This window comes from Spermophilus citellus (genome assembly GCF_964194105.1).
Source record: "Spermophilus citellus genome assembly, chromosome: 5".
Taxonomy (NCBI): Eukaryota; Metazoa; Chordata; class Mammalia; order Rodentia; family Sciuridae; genus Spermophilus; species Spermophilus citellus.
In genome coordinates this window covers 8,107,447-8,130,200 of record NC_138186.1, presented here as the reverse complement: position 1 = coordinate 8,130,200, position 22,754 = coordinate 8,107,447, and the positions used below count along the sequence as shown (strand labels likewise).

Below are 22,754 nucleotides of genomic sequence, written 5' to 3'. Positions count from 1 at the left end.
ACAGGCTTCAAGCTCCTTCACGTGAGTGTAAAGCACCCAGCACAGCAGGCAGGCTGTGCCCACCGAGGTGACCCACCTCCAGCCCCCTTCTTCCTGCCCACACTTTCCATAAAGTGTCAAACCTCTGTCAAGTACATTTACCTCCCACAGACATCCACATACGATTCTGGATGTAAATGTTTTACCCAAATGAATGACGGCCAAACAGCCAGAGAGAGATCGGTGAACACCTGCCTGCTCCAGAGAATTTCCCTCTCGAAAAAAATCCACGGCACCTATCTCAGCAAAGCAGTGTCCCTGTGCGCCTGGCAGCCGAGCAGTGAGAAGGGCTTCACAATGTACACCCCGCGAAACATGCCCACTAAGCCCAAAAGTCATCCAGAAAGTCAGTCTGAGAGCTTTTTTTTTTAATTGCTGCTTTTAGATACTAAAAAGAAATTTCCTTTCTTAAAACCTGAACGAGTAAGAAGCAATATGAAAAAACAAAGCCAAGTTAGCAATCTGCAAGTGTCCCAGGTAGTGAAAAGGATAACTCTGTCAGCACCTGGTGCGTGCTAGATGCTGGGCACCAGGACAAACGGTATAACCCTGTACATCCTGGACTTCCATTATTCTAGTTTTACAGATGAGGAAACCAAGGCACAACGAGTTAAGGGATTTGCCCAAAATTTCAGATTCAAGCAGCTTATCTCCCCAGTCCATTATGTAATCCTGCAATAACATTTGAGAGTGTTTTATAAAACAAGTTATTTATACCCCACTGATGTCTAAAAAAACACTGCAAAAGACAAATATGAAACTCCTCTTCTTCCAGTGTAAACGCTGGGACTCAGATACAGACTGAGCACTCCTAATCTGAAAATCTGAAATCCCAAATCCAAGACTTTGAGTGTCTACAGGATGCCACAAGGTGGAAGATTTCACACCTGACCTCACATGATGGTTCACAGCCAAAATCCAGAGCACAAGACAACTACCATTTAAAATGGCCTTCGAGGGCTGGGGTTGTGGCTCATTGGTAGAGTGCTTGCCTGGCATGTGTGAGGCACTGGGTTCAAGTCTCAACATCATATATGAATAAGTAGAATTTTAAAAAATAAGATAAAATAGCCTTCAAGCTGTGTGTGGAAGGTGCATATGAACCATAAATGTATTTCATATTCAGACTCAAATTCCATACAAGATCTCTCTTTACATATTTACAAATACAGAAAAAAATACCTGAAAAAGTCAAACCGAAACACTTCTGATCCCAAACACTTCCGATAAGCGACACTCAATCTGACCATGATAACTTACAATATGTAAAATTTTTAAATTTTATTTAGGCTAACTTCTTAAAAGATTGGCAAGGCTTTTTTCAATATACCAAACTATGAAAATGAAGATCTAACCTGCCATTTAAACAAATAAGGGAGACTCTGGTTTTCTTGAGGTTTTATTTCCCCCTGGAGATGGGGGCTTAGGCCGAGCATGGTGGTGCACTGCTGTAATCCCAGCACCTCTGGAGGCTGAGGCAGGAGGATGGCAAGTTCAAAGCCAGCCTCAGCCATTTAGCAAGGCCCTAAGCAACTTAGTGAGACCCTGTCTCAAAAAAATAAAAAGGGTTGGGGGTGTGGCTCAGGGGTTAAGCATCCCCTGAGTTCAATCCCTGATATATTAAAAAAAAAAAAAAAAAAAAAAAAGAGAGAGAGAGAGAGAGAGAGAACAGGTCTTACTATGTTGCCCAGAATATTTGCCAACTCCTGGGTCCAATGACCCTCATGCCTCTGCCTCCCAAGTACCTGGGACAACAGGCATGTGCCATCTGCCAGGGTAGTCCATTTTTATGGGTGGTAAGGGGCATTCTTTAACCATTTATGATACACGTTGACCTGAAGGATCAAAAAAGTTCAGGAGGCTCAAAACTCTAGCAGATGATAGAATATTAGACATCAGAGCTGCCGAGGGCGTCCGGTCACATCTCACAGTTCAGGGGTCACCTGTGGTAATGTTCCCTTCAGTCCCCAGGAAAGGCAGGAATTGCTACGTTTTTAATAAGATTAAGAGTATCCAATGTTTAAATTCTGGATATCCTTCCTCCTGTTCTGACATTGAAGGTCCTTTATTTTATTAAACGAGGTATCAAGATACAGTGGTGTTCTTATTTTACTTCACTTATTGGTCACATTGAAAAGAAGCTGAAAACTCTTTATCCAAGTATATATTCCCCCTATTCCCTAAATTCTCAAGTCTGGGAACCAATGAGCAAGGATAGCTAAAAAGTCACTCTAGGGAAAACTAGTTAAATAACCTAGCTAGAGAACTTTAAAAAAAAAAAAAAAAGTCCCTTAGGATTTTAGTAGACCAGCAATTTTGGAAAATTTATTTCCACTGCATAATTCATTATGAAAACATAGATTAAACTGTCATCCTGAATAAAGGAACACTACTCAACCCAGGCCTGCTTCAAGGCTCCAGAAAACTGCAAGTGGCATGACCATGCTAAAGTTACCCGTTTGTACTGTAATTCTAGCTTCAAAAGCAGATGTTTAAAACTGAATAAGGCTGCTCAAATTCAACACCAGGATCTTGATAACTTCCCCTATCACCACACTCCTCCCTTCTTACCCAAAACACCACCCTTGACACAGTAATTGTGAGGATCCTTCTCAATGTGACAATGTAACCATGTAAGCAGGAACCACCGAACCATTCCATTCAATTTGCACAGTGAACACACTTTAATTAACTATATAAATAGAAGCAGTTAAGGATAAATAGGAAAAACAAAACCAAAACCCTATTCCACTTAAAACCTTACAATTTAAAATGTTCCCACCAAAACTTCAAATTCAGCTAGATCTCTTTGCACATTTTGTGTAGCTGATAAGATAGGTGGTTACAAAAAGCATCAATTGTGAGCACTGTTTTAATAAACCCTGGAACTGAGTGTGTGTGTGTGTGTGTGTGTGTGTGTGTGTGTGTGTGTAACCCAAGGATGCCTTACCACTGAACTATATCCCTTTTGATTTTTTTTTTTTTAATTTTGAGGCAGGGTCTCACTATGTTGTAGAGGCCATCCTCCTGTCTTGGCCTCCCAAGTTCTGCAATTACAGGTGTGTACCACTGTGCCTGGCCAGAACATAAGTATATTTAAAGGCTTGTTAATCTTTTCCACAAACTATAAATTGACTTCCACAATTTGGGAAAAATCTACTAACAAAAAACTCCTGTGCAGTCCACCATCATTAGCCCCTCCTGATTCTCCCCTGGGACCCCCTGCCTGAGCATGTGGATGTTTGTGGTCACTCATGGTGGGTGTCCCCTCCAGGGAGTGTTTCTTCCAGACAACACAAAGAGCCAGAGGCAGAGGCAGAAGCTTCCCTTCCCTTTCCTCAAAGGCGTCCTTCCTGTCCCTTGTCTTTTAAAACAGGAAGCCTCTTCCCTTCAGGGAATGGCAAGCAGATGCTCTGCCCAGGCCTCTGGCCTCCTCTGACAGCAGCAAAACTCCGCCACACACCTGCAGACCAGACTCTGAAGGGCCTCATGGAATCAGTAACTCCACTGCACTTCCAGAAGTCAGGGGACAAGGGGACACACGCAAACCAGAGCTCACCCCACAGAAAGACAGAACCCTGGGGTCAACTGGAGCTGGGCAGGTTGTGCTGGAACACCCAGAAACCGGAGGAAGAGCTATGCCAACCGCTCTGGAAATGCCATCTCTCCACCCCCACACACACAGCAGGACGGCTGCCAGGAAAGCTTAGAAATCACTGCCCACCGGCCAACCCCCACGCTGGACACACACACGTACAACATGTTAGAGGAAGACTACTAAAAAGTTCCACATCCAAGGGCTTTTATAACGTCCTCCAGGCAATGTGCCTGGGGTAGGAGCTTGCAAAATGCCTGGGAGAAACCCAGGCTCGTCACCAGCTCCCTGATAACGACTTCAGATACTTGGAGTCCTGCTGTCTTATTTCATCTGACACCTTCAACCCTCCCGTCAGCCACTGCAGGCTGACCAAACCTCCCAAGACCAACCACGCTGTCCTCTCCAGTTCCCCTAATGCTCTGACAAGAAGAAAACTGGAACCCCCTGCAGTCCTTATAGATGCGATCTACTTTGACTGAACTCTGTGTGTAAGTAAATTGGGATAAATCTGAATGTTATAACTGGGGGGGCTGGGGATGTGGCTCAAGCGGTAGCGCACTCGCCTGGCGTGCGTGCGACCCGGGTTCGATCCTCAGCACCACATACAAACGAAGATGTTGTGTCCGCCGAGAACTAAAAAATAAATATTAAAAATTCTCTCTCTCTCTCTCTCCCCTCTCTCACTCTTTCTTTAAAAAAAAAAATAAAAAATAACTGGGGGTGGGGGGGGGGGGCTCTTAGATCATCTAGTCCAGCTCTCAGTTTTAAAGATGGGAAAACTTAAGAGGCTAAAGCGATCCATCCAAAGTCAGCTCAAAGACACAGTCCACGACACTGGCAGAACCAGGCGGCACCCTGAATTCGAACCACTCATTCACTACAGATGCTGCTTCTCCAGGGCCCAGATCCCGTCATCTGCATGGACCACAGGGATTCACCAGAAGCCAGGAACTAAGCCCACAAAGCTAAATGGAAAAAGAAAATGTGCTTCCCAATAAGTCAATATCAGGTAAAAGGACAAGCAAGTACCCAGCTCCTAGATAAACACCCCCATTCAAGTAAAAATAAATAACGAGGCATATTAATTAGACACACCTGGCTAGTTGGCCCTTAAGTTGTGAAACTGGGTTTTCAACCTTGGCCACTCATGAGAATCAATTGCCACGTCTGTGAATTAAGAAAAAGAAGTATAATTTAATTAAGCCTTTTTGATCAGAGATAGTTGCAAAAGCTGTTAATGCTCTTGGATATGAGCCTGGCCAGGTCATCAGGTGGCTACATCTCTGAACATGATAAAGCAGAGAAAAGTGATACCTACTTTGCCCCATCTAGATTCCTGACCCACAGAAGCAATCCATGGGCTTAAGAAAATGTTATTTTAGACTGCTGAGTTTTGGAATGGTTAAGCAACAATGTTAAATGGAACACTCAGGAAGCTTTTTAAAAACCCCAATGTCCAAAGTGCACTATGGCAAATTAAGCTAGCGTCTGCAAGGGTGGAACCCAGTCCCAGGTGATTTTAACACCGTGGCCAACATTGAAAACCACTCTCTAAAACTGCACTGTTCAGTGCAGCAGCCACCTGTCACCCGCAGCTGTTTACATTAATGGAAAAATAGAGTCTGCAATTTAGTTCCTCATTCCCACTAGCCAGCTTTCAGGTGCTCAATAATCACATAAAGCTAGTGGTCCACACTGGATGGTGGAAATAGAGAACCATCTCCATCATCAGCAAAAATGCTATTGGATGGTGCTAGTCTAGACTCGTTCCTCAAAGTTTGGTCCTGCACTACACCAGGCACCAGCATCCCCTGGGAATTGGCTAGTATGCACTTTTTCTTTTCTTTCTTTTCTTTTCTTTCTTTCTTTCTTTTTTTTTTTTTTTTTTTTTTGATACCAGGGATTGAACTCAGGGGCACTTGACCACTTAGCCACATCCCCAGCCCTATTTTGTATTTTATCTAGAGACAGGGTCTCACTGAGTTGCTTAGGGCCACACTGAGTCGTGAAGTCGTTGAGGCTGGCTTTGAACTCAAGATCCTCCTGCCTCAGCCTCCTGAGCCAGTGGGATTACAGATGTGCGCCACCGTGTCTGGCTGATATGCACATTCTCAAGGCCCACCCCAGACCTACTGAATGAGAACCACCTAATTCCCAAGCACACTCAAGTTTGCAAGTTAAAAAAGAAAAGGACTTGATAGAAGTTTGTTTTCTTACTGCCCCCACAAAATCATCTTTTCCATGTCCTCTCTTGTCTTAAATCTAGAAACCATCAACTTTGAGCCTCACTGTAGCAAAAGAGAATAGCTATGTTGTCACAGAATTTCAAACACAAGTTTTGGGGTTAACAAGCTTGAGAAGAAATCTTGCCTTTCAATTAATAAGCATGGATTCTGAAGAGAGGCTGTTTTTATAACTGCTAAGAGAAACAGCCCTGAGGTCTAACAATATGGAAATAGTTACCAATTAGGAGACTCAACAGACTACATTTAATTATGAAAGTTAAAACTGTGAAAGCTATGTAACATGACACAATATAAATGGGAGAAACGCTACACACAAATATTTACATTACATGGCAAGGACAAGAAGGCGGCAGAGGAAAATTCAGAATGATCATTTTCTTGGGCTTGGTAGGACCAGGGCTCTCCTCTTCCCCTTTATGACTCTGCCATGCTCCTTATAAAGTAACTCAGGCAAAAAACATTTTAAAGTATTGAAGCACCGGGTATGGTGGCACACACCTATAATCCCAGTAACTCAGGAGGCTGAGGCAGGAGGATCATGAGTTAAAAGCCAGCCTCAGCAACTCAACAAGGTACAAAGCAACTCAGTGAGACCCTGTCTCTCAATAAAATACAGAAAAAGGGCTGGGGATGTGACTCAGTGGTTAAGTGCTCCTGAATTCATTCCCTGGTACCAAAAAAAGTATTGAAGCAATTTTTTAGAAAAATACAATTGTGCTTTGATGTGAAAAATCCTTTGAAAGGATAATTTGGTAAACCAGTTCTACTTCATCAATGACATGCTGAGCTTTGACCTCATGGTGACATGAAGTTGCCACTCGGTTCAGTCAAAGCCCAGGCTTGGGCTCCCAGGTTCTTCTAGTCCTAAGGGTCTGGGAAGACTCTCCTCTGTACTTCTCCTTCTGAAACTTAGGTCTACAATCAAACATCAGAATTATGCATTATTTTACAAATTTTAAAGATGTGAAAACCCTACATCTTTGCATGTGTTTAGTTTCCATTTGATTTCCAAGGAGGAGAAAATCTTTGCACATTTAGAAGTGTAAATTTCCCAGAATATTTTGTAGAGTGATCTTCTTTTATAAAGACAGCTCCCGAGTCTCACATAAATCAACTCTTGGTTATTTTAATATAAAATTTAGCATTTCTTCTTTATGGACCGCTCTGTTGCCAATACACTTCACTTCTTTCACTGTCAAAGTACCAAGTAATCGGAGCGTTTCTGCCAGTCTCCTTGACATCTCTGCTCTTCGTTTCCTTTGCAGGTAGCACTCTGAAAACTCCTTTACACTCTAGACACAACACAGACCTCTGCCCCGACTCTGGGAAAGACCTGAGAAGAGGTGACTTGGTTTGCGCAATTCTGAAAACGATGGAGTCTTCGGGATGCCACTATTTGAAAGAAACCTGGGTCTATGAATTTTCCTAAAAACATGAATGCATGCAAGTGTAATTTTACTGCCAACTTGAAACACTCCACATTTTCTACTTCCCTCTTACTAGATTTTACCAGAAAAGACTAAGTGGTAGGATGGTAAGTAGCCAACTTGGTATCATTATAAAAATTTCTTATGACATTTTCCCCCAGCCCAACAGATACACACCTCTTAAGGTGGACAAAACAACTTCTTAATTAAAGTTTTTGCAACAGTGGTGCAAAAATATGATTAAAAATTGCACCCCACTCCCAGCATTTTGTCCTAAGCCCAGTTAATTACCTTCATGAATGTGGGTAATTGAGAGCTGTCTACAGCAGCAACTATGTTCAATTCTAGCATTTATCTATCCCTCTTATGAAAAAGGAAATCATTTCTTTTATTTTTATTGCTGCAAGTTAAATGGAAAAGGGATTTGACAGGCATTTTTAATCATAATAATAAATAGTAATTGCAGAGAGAATTTACAAAATGTTTTCTGTGTGCTGGAAATTATTGAATCCAAGTACTGAAAATACAAAAATAAATCATACAGAGCCCTTGCCCCGCAGAACCCCCAGAGCCTGGCTGAGATACTGCTACATCTGAGAAAAGTCCTTAACATAAAAGAGACCCCAAAAACAAAACTGTGCACTGTAGGAAAAAGAAAAAAAAAAGCAGACTATACAAAGAAAACTATCATTAATGTCCTTTGACAGAAGATATCACAATTGAGAAACATGAATAGAATGCTATTTAAAAAAAAAAAAATCAGAGACCAGAAAAAGAGCTCTTAGAAATTAAAAAATATAATAGCAGAAAAGAGAAATTAAACATAGTGGTTAGAAGATGAAGGAAGGAAATGTCCCAGAAGGTAGGACAGAGAGACAAGAAATAGAAAGGAAAAATAAAACCACGAAAGGTCCAGTTCAGGAAACACCATGTCCAAATATGTGTTCTGGAAAAGAACAAAGATAATAAAGAGGAAATAATCTGTTTTAAAAAATGATTCAAGAATTTTTGTCAGAACATGAGTTTCCAGGTCAAAGCTCTTTAGCAGGAACAGTGGTACACACCTGTAATCCCTCCTTGGGAGGCTGAAACTGGAGAACTACAAATTTGAGGTCCGCCTCAGCAACCCAGCAAGACTCCAAATAAAATTTGAAAAGGGCTGGAGATGTAACTAAGTGGTAGAGCCCTTGCCTAGCATGCACGAGGTCCTGAATTCAGTTCCCATCCAGTACCACACAACAAACACCAAAAAGACCCATGGTGACTTCACACAATAGGAGAGTAAAGACTCTTCCACAGACTCCAAAGAGGAAAAAAAACAGGTGGCATCCAAAGGATTAGAAATTCAAACAACTTCTCAACAGAATCACTGGAAGATAAAAGACACTGGAGCAATGTCTTTAAAGCAAAATTTGATACCCATTCCAACTATCAACGAGGTAAGTGGATGGGATGAAGATAGGTCAAGGGTTCAAAAAACTTTCCGCCCCAAGCACGCTGTCTCAGGAAGCTGCCCAAGAACAAGTCTACAAAACCAAGGCAGCAAACCAAGAAAGAAGGAAAGGGAGACAAGGAACAGCAGATTCCACACGGATGTAAAAGGAACCTGGAGAATGAGGTGAAGGGGAGCCCAAGGAGAGGCAGCTGCTCCGAGCAGCACAACCACCAGTCCCCAAAGAAGCCTAAAGAGGGCGGAGGAGAGACTTCCCATCTGACCTGCTGCAGAGCACACCTGCGAGGGGGGCAGGTCTTGAGGGCAGCTTTGGTCAAGAGGCCGAAGTACCCAGAGAAACAGGCAGACTAAAGAAAGAAAAAGAACTGTCCACTCCAGGGAACATGAAAGGTCTTGTAAGACAAGAAGATCATTCAGGGAAGATGACAAGGCCCAACTGAAAACAGTGTTCTGTGTGGTCAATATAAATTACATAAACACCAGATACTCATCCAACCAAAGGTGCCAGACATTAGAGAGAGAAAGACTCTGGGGCAGGGTAGAAAAATCAAATAAAAATGTAGCACTACCAGTATCTCTTCAGAAACAGGGAGGGAAATTCCAAAAGAATGATCTAAAAATCACCAAAAATGGCTGGTTGCCTCTGGAGACAAGATATAAAGAGAAGGCGGCTGCTGCTTCTTTTTTACTATAACATTTATAAATTATAGAGCTTCATAAACTTTATAAATTATGACTTCACACTTCACACTGATTTTAAAAAGAAAAAAAAATGAGAACACAAAACAAAAACAGAGCCCAAACTCTTACCCACTAAACTTGTGTTTTCAAATTATCCATTTGTGACTCATTAGTGGCTTGTGAAATCATAGGTAAGTCACAACCATCTTTTTGTTTTGTTTTATTTTGGCACGAGGGATTTAACCCAGAGCGCTTTACCACTGAGCCACATCCCCAACCTTTTTATTTTTGAGACAGGGCTTTACCACATTGCTGTGGCTGGCCTAGAACTAGTGATCCTCCTGCCTCAGCCTCCCAAGTCACTGGATTACACAGCACAACTATCATGTTTTAAATGAACAGAAGAGAACAGAAAATAAGAAAGACACTGTGTATATTTAAGACTATACTTCCATGAACATTTAAAATACACATACACACATACAGGGTTTATTTCAAAATGTAAAAGGCATTTTGAATCATGGACTATATCAAAATAATTTTCAAACCACTCTATACTGCATTATAATTGCTTTCAAACTTGTTTTAAAAAGAGATTTCCATGTACATTTATTTTCAAACAAACTTAAGACATTGACAGCTAATAAAAATATCTGATTGTGATACTCTTTAAAATCCCACTAATGACAAACCTGAAGAATGCATATTTCTATATTAGTGAACCCTAAATATCCTTTACTTTTATATAGTATACTCTACAATAAAGCCAGAGAGAAGAGTAACAACACAGAAAACAACTCAAAGTCCCTAAAAATGATTTGATGATAATGTGGAATATTACTGTTTCTTAGGTGATTTACATTTCTAATTTTGTGTGACTTTCACTAATTTTTAAATTTGTGGTCTATCCACAAAGACCCTTGAACAGGAGGAAATATCCTAGAAGACTCTGGAATGGCAAGTGAAGTCAGCTTAGAAATAAAAACACAGAAGTATAAACCAGAAAATATACATGCAGGTGACCAAGGTTCGCTTTCTCCCACCAGACCCTTCCTCACAGAGGTAGTAAGGTACACTACACACCCCGCAGTGTGGAAGAAAATCAGAAGTATAAAACTCTGATGTTCTTCTACTAAGAGCCCATATTAGGCTCAATATTTTCTTCTTACTTAGGCTCAATACACACTTTACTGTAGATGCTTACCTTACAATTCACTTACATACAATAATGACAAATTCCTGTAGAAAGCAAGTTCCATCATGCGCTTTTCCTAATAAAGCTTCACTTTCCAAAAGTTATAAGGATCAGATTCTGAGGCTAATGATCTATAGTTTAAAAAAGCAAAACAAAACAAAACCCACCACTATGGAGGTAGGGGCATAGCTTAGTGGTAGCATGCTTGCCTAGCAGGCCCAAGGCCCTGGGTTCAATCCCCAGCATTAGGAGAAAAAAAGAAAGGATGAGTAAGTCTTCAATATATGCTAGTATTGAACAGTAACAAAAGTATTTGTTACAATATACATATGTATGTATACATATATATACTTGCAAGGTATACTTATTGCATATACATGTCAATATAGACTATATAGGCAAGAAAATTCATGAGAAATAGATGACTGTGGTAATCCTTTTTTCAAAGAGGTAAGATGAGAAGAGTAGAGGAGACAAGCAGGAGTGAGTGGAAGACTTTTCACTTTCTATCTCACACACTTGGGCACATAAGGAATTCTCATCCATCCCCCCCCCCACATACCCCCTACCAGCAAATAGCCTTGTTTCCACATCCTAATCCACACCCCACACTCATACTCACATGGTATAATCACCCAGAAGTAATCTGGCAGGCATGCTTTCACTTTGATCCACAAAGGACTTTACCCCACCTTGCACAAGACCAGCACAAATGCCACCTGTCTCTGCAGGCTGCCAGAACCTAAGGGGCTTGCCTAGTCTTTCTCCAGTGCTCACATCACTCTGGAGAAAGGTGCTGAGCGCCTGCTCTGTGCCAAGCACTGTGCAGGGATACAGGGCACAAAGGGTACAAGGTACCTGCCTTCAGGAAGCTCGAAGCCTTCAGGGCAGGACAGGAGAGAAAGCAGGCAATGTCCAAATGATAAGGTACATATAATGGCAAAAGTATATGCCCATGTAATTACCCCACTGTATTTTAAGTATTTTTTCCTCTTTCTTCCCACTACTCTCAAGTTGAGAACCTCTGGAATAGGCAGCAGACCTGTAGTTATCTCTGGATACCCTGTGCCAAGCATAATATTCATATGAACTCTGTAAATGGCTCCTGAATAGCAAGGCAATGAAATTTTAAGAAACAAACTCCTATATCTTACTGTTCAAGTCAACTATTAACCTGGACCTACATCATGTATAACAATCTTAGAATTTCAGCACCAGAACAAACATCTGTACCCTCAGAAGTCCTCTGATCTTCTAGTCCTAACTAAGCAGTCTGGCCTTTGATTCCATAAAGGGGGAACATTAAGAAAGCTAAGCCTGTTTCTTTTTCTGGAAGTCAATGCATTCTCACTTTCTCTTGCTGGTAAGACTGAAAACTTTCACCCAGTAACTCTGAATTGCCACTTGTGACTAATGCATTGGTGATTTCTTGCAACTTTCAGAAAAACAGTAATTCTCAATCTGACACAATTTGGCCAATATTATGTAAGGGCCTCTTATACCTTAAAACTTGGATTTCTAGGTATGAGAAATAATAAATATTCTCAGTATACAACTGGTTCACACTTGCCCTACCCGGAGCTCTATCCAAAAACAAATGATAGAAATGAATTGCAAATATAACATGAAGCACTATTGCAATTAATCAACCTAGAGCCCAAGGGAGTAATTGTTTCTATTTTTAAAAGCACTGTTGCTTTAAGGGAGAGCTCCCTGAAGAAACATGAACCAAGCTGCATAGTGAAAATCAAAATCAAAATCAAAATCCATGCAAAGACGGTAATTTTCATCTGCAAGTAGCATCTACAAGTAGTGGGCTGACTCTCCTGCTCGTAAATGGAATGGCCAGGACACAGGCAGAATCCCACCAAAAGGGCCCATCCACCAACACAAAGCATCACAAGGATGAATGAGAGCACCCATATTTCAATGCTACTCTCACAGCTCCAGACAGGGGCTGTCCCAGTAAGAAAGCCAATGGGAAAAAAAAAAAAAAATACCAAAATCACCTCTGAAATCTTTACTGAAAAGATCTGATCAGTGACTAATGTGGCAGTCCCCAAAATGATCAATTGATTATTTAGCACAGTCTGAAGTTACAAATTCTATCCACAAAATTAAGCCTGTTTCTCTGCACAAATGACACGCCTTCATTTCATTAAATAGTAACTAACAGTAGTGCTCTTTACGGAAGGAGTGACAAGGAGAAGGTGCCACCCCAGCTAGGATAAGATAAGTGGAAAATACAGGAGTCAAAATATTATACCTGTTTCCCAGACTGCCTTGAAGAATGTGACCCACCAAAAAAATGTTTTTTTTCTCTGAAATAATAAAACAATATCCTTTTTCAGGGGGTAGGGAGACTTTAGTGTTGTGTTCACATAATATGTAAATATTTTAACTTAATTTACTTACTATCACCATGAAACATACTATCTACTCTGCTATATCTAAAAATACTGTAAAAATATTTCAAATGCATCTAAAAATACAGCCCAAGGATAAATCCATTCTTTAAAAGTATTTAACATAACATTTTAAATTTAACATCACCATAAGAATCTGCTATGGGTAGCAAAATATTGTCAAATCAGATTAAAAAATTGCTAGGCTCAACAAAAAAAGTGAAGAATCCTAATCTTACCTTTCCATAATGTCATTCCCTCAATTTAGCAAAAGGGTGCCTGATACCACATTATTATTGAATAGGAGCAGCTGCCTCCTTTAGCAATAAAGTAACAAACACTACTTCAGAGCCTCTCTTCAATGAAAATCTCTTAAGAGCAAAATCACTACATTGTAGCTCATCAATCAACAGGTGACTTTTAGAAACAAACTCATACTCATTTCCAAGAGGAAATAATTTGGTAGAATCCCGGGTTTTCTTTGATATTTTTTACAAGCTACTGAATTGCCATACTGAATGAATTCCAACACATTTCTTCTCCAGGGCTTACCAGAAAAATGCCAAATATTCAAATTATTTTAGGGCATTTTCCCATAGTACTGCATGGAACACAGCAGAATTAATAAGGATCCAACAGTTACCACTTTTCAAATGCAAATATGTTACGGTCTAGGAAATGCAGCCCCCTTTTAAACATCCCTCCAGTGTCAGGGCTCTACTTTTGTTTCCTTGAAAATCAAAATTCGCGCATTACATTCAGGCATTAACTCAACACCAAAAAAAAAAAAAAAAAAAAAAAAATAGATTTTAAATGGTCCAGCCTGAGCCTGCATCCTACAAGACTGTTTCTGCTTTAGCCCCTGCCCCCCCCCAATCCCCATCTTACACACAATGTCCCTAAACAATTCTGCCCAAGGAAGCCCAGAAGGAAAGAATCTCGGGCGCTGGGTGCCACGGAGGCCGCGGGCTGGTCACTGGCCACTTCGGGCCTCAGTTTTCTTATCCATAAAATGTGGCCACTGAACTAATCATCCCAGGGTTCCACCCGTCCCCCTAGCTCGGAGTGCCTGCCGAGAAGCCCACGGGGACGCAGCTGACCGGTGCTGGCGGTGGCCGGAGCGCCGGCTCTGAGTGACAACGCTCGGGAGGGGAGGGAACCGGCAGCGGCGGGGGTGGGGGAAACAGAGGGAAGAGAGGAACTTGGACTTGCAACCGCTTCCAACGGCAGCGTGAGACAAACTTGAAGCCGCCCTCTAACAATGGGAAGGCGCACTCGCGTTTTCCTGGCTCAAACTTGCAGGACCCTGCGAGCTGGGTCCTCCCGCCCGCCCTCGCGGAACGCGCCTCACCTTTCTCCCTGTTTGGTGTTGGAAGGAGGAGGGTGCAGGACCGTTTGGTTCCCTTCCATCTCCACCACGCACTTGGTGTTCAGTTCCAGTTCTGAAAGCACAGGGCACACCAGCGTCGCCACCTCGCCCCGCGCTGCCTCCCGCTGCCGCGCGGTCCCGGGAGGCGGCCGAGCCGGGGACCGAGCCCCGGGCACCGGGTGGCCGAGCCGCTGCGGACGCCGCCTCCGCCCGGCGCCCGGGCCCCGGCCGCGCTCTCGCCGCCCGGCCCCGCCGCCCCGCAGTTTCCAAAGTTGCCCCCGCCCTCGGCCCGCCCGGGCAGAAACGGAAACGCGCGGAGAGCTCCTCACCTCGTCGGTTCATGGGCCGGACCCGGACGGCAACTTTTACCTTGGTATCCGACATGTTGGCGGCGCCGCTCGGCCAGAGGCGGCCTCACGCGCCGCGCCGCCGCCGCGCGCCCCCCGAGCGCGGCCGCCGCTCCGCCGAGTGCTCCGCGAGGCAGCGCCGAGGCGCGCGGGCCATCCCGGGGGAGCGCGACGCGGGGCACGGCCGCGGCCGGGGAGGGGCGGGCGCGGGGCGGGGCGCGGCGGCGGGCGGGGAGGAGGCCGCGCCGCGGCCCAGGCGCCGCTCTAGCCGAGCCGGCCCAGCCGAGCGCGCAGCGCCGCGGCCCCTCGCAGCCGCCGGGGGCCCGGCCGCGCCGCCATCTTCCGCCCGCGCCACGGCCCGCGCTCCCCGGGGCCGCCTCGGCGCGCGACGCCCACCGTGGCCGGGCGGCGGGAGTGCGCGCCGCGCGCCTGCTCCTGCGGGGTGGGGCCGCCGCGCCGAGGCCGCCCCGGCGCCTGCGGGGACCGGGGAGCGCGCCGGGAGCTCGAGTCCCCCTCGGGGGGCCGCTGTCACCCGCAGAGCCAGAGCCCTGGGCGGAATGCAGGGCGCGGGCACGCCGTGCCAGGTGGGCAGGCCTTGCCTGCCGGATAAATGCGCCCCAACCGAGAGCCCCGGCCCGCCGCCCCGCAGCGCCCCGGCGGAGCTTGCAGCGGGATTCCAAGGTCCCTGTGGGGAACCGACACTAGAAACGAGTCGGTGCCTCTACCACCAAACAGTGCGTGTTTGTAAATACTGCACTGGCCCCCTTCCCTTCCCTTGTCGTGCAGGGATGTCAAGTGGGCCGGAGGGTCATTAACTCTTACATAAGAATTTAATAGCAGTGGAATTCTGTCATCCTGCCAAACGCAGACCTCGCGCTGCCAGGGCGGAGCTGGGAGAATCGGATTTATTCTGTTTGGTTCAACAAGTGCTCACTATGTGCCAAGTGTTTTGAAATGTACATAAGTCTAACATCCAGAGTTGACATCCAAGGACACTTTCAGCTTTGCCTAAAGGTAGAATTCCATTCATTCGTACATTCATTTAATGGATGTTGTACTGAGGGCCTACTGTGTGCAGAACACAACCACCAATAGGGTTACAGAACCGCACTCCAGAGGCCATGCTAAGGTGGAAGAAATGGCGGTAGACACATATTATGGTGGACAGTGTGTGGCAGGTAATGCGAGAACGAGAGGGATTCAGTTTACCTCCAACAGGTGCCAAGTTATTAGCCTGACTACGCTTGTCCCACGCACGTGGAATCCAGAACCTGGCACATGTGCTCTTCCACTCAGCTACCCCTCCCCCACAACGACCTTGAGCCTGACTTTTAAGTGGTGCAGTACTTTCTTACCCTCACCTTGTTACAGGGCCACCAGTCATCTCCCCTCTGAAGGTTCTGTTGCATTTTTTTTCTCCTCCCCATTGGTACTGCTGCAAGCTTACTAGGTCCATCAGTTCAGCTGTTCAACGATGTTTGGAGCATCCTAGGATGTTGAAGACCCCTTGGCTACTGTTGGACAAAACCAGAAAAATTCCTAGCCCCCTGGGCCTAACAGTCTGCTTCTCTGCCCACTTTCTCACCTTTGGGCTATGGGGATATCTATCAACTGACCTTCTTAGCTTTACTTCCAATTATCTGTCCTATATCCATCCAACTTCCATATTGATTTTGACATGAGATTAAAATCCTGTCCTTCAATCATGCATGCGCTTCTAGTGTTCAAAAACTTCTCGGACCTGTCCAATTTAATATTATTTTCCACCATTCCTGAAATTCTACACTTCACCCAGGACCATTTCATAAACAAGTTGGCAGCCCTATGCTACATCATTGCTTGGGCAGTTTCCATCCATTAGGAATTGTCAGGGGGTTCAGTTATATTCCCCAAAAGATCCAAATCATAGCTCCCTGTGCTTGTGAATGAGGCCTTATCTTGAAAGTAGAGTCTTTGCAGATCAAGATGTGGTCATACTGGGTTAGGAAAAGCCCTAAATCCAATGACTGGACTCTTTGAGAGAAAGAAGGAGGTGGACACACACACAAGGTGGAAGGCCATGTGAAGATATAGGTGGAGATTGATGTGGCTACAAGCCAAGGACTTCTGGGACTGACCAGAAGCTAGGAGGCAAAGAAGGATTCTTACCTAGCACCTTCAGAAGGAACATGGTTCTGCTAACACATTGAATTTGAATGCATAGCTCACAGAACTAGGAGACAACAAATTTCTGTTGTTTTATAATACCCAGTTTGTGGTTTATTATGGCAGTCTAGAGATACTAATGCTGGGGTTATAGGAATTAATCAATTCTCCCCTTTCTAACTCTATCCTCTATCTCTGTCTCTCTTTCTTCTTCTCCTTCATTCTCTGCTAGATTGTGAAAGCCTTGAAGATCAAGAATTTGCATCTTTGTCCCAAAGGCAATGGGGATTTAATGAATTTAACTTGGGGCATTTCTTTAGGGTCATGAATTTGGCAACAGTCTATCTATCCAGAGTGGCCGCAGTCACCCAGAAGAGAGGTGAGGATGGGGTGAACAAAGCCAGGGCAGGTGCAAACCAGGAGAAGAGACAGGTGCAGCAGGCAGTGGGGTGTGAGCATGGAGGGAGACCAAGGGTTGCAGTACCTAGGAAGGGTAATGGCCCATAACCCCCCAGTGGACGAGAACAGGGCTGAAGGTGAGATGGGTGTGATTGAGTTGGTGGTTAAGAAGTTCCCACTGGTCTTTTGCAGAGTGGCCCTTCCTTCTGCTTTTCCAACACTTGTCCTCACCTCTTCTAAGAAGAGCTTACTAAATGTTTTTTCTTCAAAACAGTTCACCTCCTCTTATTGGGAATTATATATTTTTAGAGTTGGAAGCTACCTCTGGGGGTCTTCCAGACCCCTCTACTACAGTCTCCAAAATGACCATCTATCCTCTGCTTGAATGTCCAGTGACAATGCTCAGATTTAGAAGAGCTGAGCCAGGTATTTTGGTGTACACCTGCAATCCCAACAAACTCCAGAGGCTGAGGTAGGAGGATTGTAGGTTTGAGGCCAGGCCTCAGCAACTTAACAAGGTCCTATGCAATTTCCTAAGACCTTACTTAAAATAAAAAATAAAAAGGGCTTGGGATGTGGCTCAGTTGTTTGATCGCTGGTACCGAAAAAGAAAATAATAAAACAAAGAAAATAATAAAACAAACTATTGAGTGACTCATTCTAAAATTCTGCACTTAGAGGTCTCCATGAAAAATCAAATTTACCTCCTGCAGGTTTTACCTGCTACTCCTTCACACGCCGAATATCATTTTTCTTGTACAGAAAGGCTTTCAAAACACTGCAGATGGTTCTCATGCCTTTCTGTTTGGAATGAATTCCCTCCAAGCTTACACCTCAAAACAACACCAATCATAGCATCTCTCACAGTTTCCGTGGGTCAGAGACTTGAGAAGGGCTCACGTGGCGATCCTGCTCTGGTTCTATCATGCTATGGCATTCAGATGGTAGTTGAAACAGTGGGTGGCAGGAGCCACTGAGGCTGGCCAGACATTTCTGTCACTCCAGGTGTCTCAAGGTTTCTCTGTATAGTCTTTCTGCCTGGATGGGTGCTATAGTTTGGATCTTGAATGTCCCCAAAGGCCCATGTGTTAAAGATCCCGTTTCCAGCCCGTGTCTCCACTGGGAGATGGTGGGACCTGTCAGAGACAGTCCCAGTGGGAGGAAGTTGGACATTGGGGGCGTGCCCTTGAAGGGGATCTTTAGACCCTGGGCCCTCCTGCTCCCTCTATTTGATTTTTGGCTGTCAACAGATGAGCAGTTTTGCTCTACCATGATGTTCTGCCTGGTCAACAGGCTCAAAAGCAACAAAGCCCAAAGACCACGTACCGCCACTTCTGAAGCCAAGAGTTAAAATAAACCTTTCCTTCTGTAAGTTGTTTATCTCAGGTGTTTTGTCACCGTAATGAAAAGCTGACTCCCAGTCGGCAGTATGGTGGTTGGGTGAGAATTTTCAGGGAGCCAGCAGAAGTTCCCTCATCTTTTATGATCTGATCTCAGAAATCCTACAGTGTTGCTTCTGCCATAGGAAGAAGCCCTCATAGATTCAAGGGACAGCCGTAGTCTCCTTATCTCCATGAAGGAAATGTCAGTTATATTTTATGAAGAGCATGTGGGGTGGAAGATACTTGTTGCCGTGACTTTTTAAATACTTTTTTTTTTTAGTTGTCAATGGGCCTTTATTTTATTTATTTATACGTGGTGCTGAAAATGGAACCCAGGGCCTCACACGCCAGGCAAGCAATTTACCACTGAGCCACAACCCAGCCCTGTTGCAGATTTGGGGCAGTACAATCTGCCACATAATGCATTTCTACAACTATCCTAGCATCCTCTGATAGCTTGTTATCATTACATAAAACTTAGGAATTAGAATCTTGTGTAACCTGAAAGTTATTTAATCAGTTTAGTCTTAAATCAGTTCCTGAGTAACCAATGGGGAATCTGAACTCTCAAAACCCTGATGTAGAAGACAGCTTTTTGAATACATGCGTGACAAATAATGTCCGACTTTCCCAAGTACTTCTGTTCCTTCCTCCCCCACACTGCATCTCTTGTCTGCTCTGGCAGCCCTGTTGGTCTATATAATCTCACCTGACTGGTACAGCTATTCCTACTGCAAACGGAGCCCATCAGACCCTTCCCTCTGGAAATCTTGGCTTGGGGTTCAGAGGATGGTGATTAAGGTGTGGCCATCAGAATCAGACTATCTGCTACGAATCCTTCCCTTTCTGAGCAAGAAAAATCCATATTAGCTTTTCTAAGTCTCCACCTTCTTATAAAAAAAATAGGATGAGGTGATGATAATAGTTAAAGTACTGACTTTGTTTGTTTTTTATGAGGATAAAATGAGTTAATGCCTGCAAAACTCTCACCACAGATTGTGAACAGGGGCTGGTAATCCCTCAAGTTGCCTGGAGGATCATAGAGTCACAGAAAGCTACTCTGAGGGAAGAGAATCATGAGGCATTGTGCAGAGGCATTTAGGGAAAAGAGAACTGTTCTGGTTTCTAACAACCTTCCAGGTTTCCCTTCTAGGCTCTGCCAGGGTTGAGCTGCATCCCTGCCCCCAGATCCCTTACGGTGAGTGTAGAAATAAGATGATGTTATGATCGAGATGTGAGGAGTCCCCCCAGAGCTCACGTGTGAGACCAGACAAGAAAATTCAGAGGGGAAATGAGTGGATCCTGAGAGCTCTAACTTAATCAGCGCATAAATCCACTTGAATGGATTAACTGGGTGTGATTGTAGGCAGATAGGGTATGGCTGGAGGAGGTGAGTCACTGGGGATGTGCCTTTAGGGTTTACATTTTGTCCCTGGTGAGTGGAGCTCTCTGTTTCCTGGTGGCCCTGTCCTGAGCTGCTTTCCTCCACCACACTCATTCCCTATGATGTCCTGCCTCACTGTGGGCCCAGAGCCATGGAGTCAGCCATCTATGGACTGAGACCATGAACCCCTAATAAGTTTCTCCTCCTCTACATTGTTCTTGTCGGGTCTTTTGGTCACAGCGACAAAAATGAAATAAAACAAGATAAAATAAAACTAAGTAAAACACACACAAAAAAGAGACTGAGAAGAGTAGAAGACAATCGAGGAATAGATGAATAATAGTTGTTGTGTTTTGTCACCAGGGAGAATGTTGATGAATTCCACCAAACAGTGCTGTCATTGCTCACCATCCTGTAAGTCCCTCTAGGAAGGAGGATATTTAGAACCGGATGCAAACATGACAAACAGGAGTAATGAAAGTGATGAAAGTAGTGCAGGGCACAGAGGCTGGCTCTGTCACACTCCCAGGTTCAGACTCAGCTCTGCTGATTGTCAGAGGCAACCTTGTTCAAGACAAGGATCCCACCTCTGCCTCCACCTCCTCATCTCTGAAACGGTGATCACCAAGGCTCTGGTCTGGCTGTGTCAACAACACAGATTAAGTAAACATCACCTGGTGTCATCGTCCTTGTGGTTGACAGCGTCGTCATCATCTCTATCACTATTGTCACGGCTGATCCAGGACTCTCTCCGTGAGCTTAGATCACTGGCAGCAGATGTGACACTTCCACCTTCTTTAAGTGTCATGCCCAAGGCTTGTCAAGTGGGAGACAAAGAGCAGCCTTGAAAAGGACCCCCAAGAGGGCAAGCTCCATCAACATCCCTGGAGCCCCTAGGAAGAGCAGATCACCCCATGGAGCCACAAATGAACCTCTTGTCCCTCTACAGCTGGCTTTTTAGGCCAGTTTGCTAAGGAGCACTAGGGTCACCCCAGGGCACTTCTCTTGAAAGAAGGTCCCAGAAGACTAGAGGGAACCCCAACCTCAGACATCTGCAAGCAGGAATTCAAGTGGTCATCCATTCAAGAGAGAGTCGTAGATCTTAAGTACAACAGGAATTCTAACTGGACAGACCTCTTATGAGAATCTGGAGCTTTTGAATTCACCCATGCTTGGTCCCCACCCCCACAACCATCCCTGTTTATTTAATTGAATTAACCAGCAAAAATGGCTGATAAAAGAACACAAGGTTTTTCTCTAGCAAGAAGGTTTCTAGGAGATGGACAGACAGTGGCCCATTCTGTGGGCAGGGCACAGCAAGCAGCTCTTTGAGATGGAGGCATATGTGTAGGGCTAAAGTCCCACTGCAGAGTTGGCCTCACCTGAAGAGTGACTCTTATGGTTTGGATGTGAGGTGTCCCCCTGAAGCTCAGGTATGAGACAATGCTGGAAGGTTTAGAAGAGAAATGATTGGATTATGAGAGTCTTAATCCAGTCCGTGATTTCATCCCCTGATAGGGTTGACTGAGTGGTAACTGAAGGTGGGCAGGGTGTGGCTGGGGGAGGTGGGACCCTAGGATGGGCCTTTGGGGGATATATTTTGTATCTTGAGAGTGGAGTCTCTTTCTGCCTCCTGATCATCCTGTGAGCGGCTTTTCTCCACCACATTCTTCCTCATGATGTTCTCCCTCACCTCGAGCCCCAAGGAATGGAGCCAGTATCTGTGAACCTCTGAAACGGTGAGCCTTCAAACAAACTTGTCCTCCTCAACAATTGTTCTGGTCAGAGCTTTTAGTAACAGCAGCGACTGGGTAAGCTACGGTAGGGCTTCCCTCCGAGCACAAACTGACCCGGACACTCTTCTCAACAGACCCACAGTCCCCAAAGCCCATATAACCAACCAACACAGCTGTGCACGCTCATCACTGGGACAGCCCTGAGCTATGCACTTTAAGCATATGCTTCCTTATCAAGAAGAGCTGGTTAAATGACTTGACTTTAGAAATTAGAATGAGGGAGGCTCTAAAGAACTGGCGGACAACTGATAACAAACATCCCAGGCACCCTGGAGCCATTTGATTTCTATTTCAGTCAGAAGTAGGCTGCCAGGCTAACCTAGAAACTTACCAGTGTTGTAAGTCTGCAAAGAATCAAAGAGTAATCCCAGAGCCGCAGATACTTAAGTAAGAGGATTTCTATAAATCTAGCTTAACCACTCTATCAGTCAGTATAGGATAAGCTACCCCGTGGTAACCAACAATCGGGGAACCCCCGTGGCTTACAGAAGCAAAGCTCTGGGCCTCACCTACAGGATTTGTCCACCACAGCCGGTCTGTGGCTCTGCTCATCATTTTCATTCTGAGTCTCAGGCTGACAAAACAGCCCTTAGCTGTGACAATGCTAGTTTTGTAGCAGAAGTTAAGAAGAGGTGGCAAATCACAATGGCTCTTTAAGTTTGGCTCAGAAATGGCTCCTGACAGTTCTTGATTTTCATTGGACAAGGCAAGTCACATGGTCAAGCCAACCATCACTGGAGCAGAGAATAATAAATCTCCCCTGGAGTGGGGCTCCAAACCATCTATCACAAATATATTTATTTTTCACAATAGTTGACAGTAGAGAATATTCATTAAACCTTGACTACTTACCATCCACGGGCTCTATTATTTAATTCTCACAAGAAT

At 44.6% G+C, this 22,754-nt stretch overlaps 1 protein-coding gene across 6 annotated transcripts in view; it reads right to left on the bottom strand.

The window, feature by feature from the left end:
• The window catches only part of KIF13A (kinesin family member 13A), a 180,101-nt gene extending 164,564 nt beyond the window's left edge, over positions 1 to 15,537 (bottom strand). For 3 of the 6 annotated variants that reach the window (XM_081295321.1, XM_081295324.1, XM_081295325.1), the window contains exons 1-2: positions 14,743 to 15,537; positions 14,396 to 14,486 (exon numbers count right to left, since the gene is read on the bottom strand). In XM_081295321.1, coding sequence (XP_081151447.1) covers positions 14,396 to 14,486; positions 14,743 to 14,797 — 146 coding nt within the window. In that variant the 5' untranslated portion in view covers positions 14,798 to 15,537. The remainder of the gene's footprint in view (positions 1 to 14,395; positions 14,487 to 14,742) is intronic. The other 3 variants (XM_081295322.1, XM_081295323.1, XM_081295327.1) reach the window with 1 other exon arrangement.
• Between the last annotated feature and the right edge of the window lie 7,217 nt (positions 15,538 to 22,754).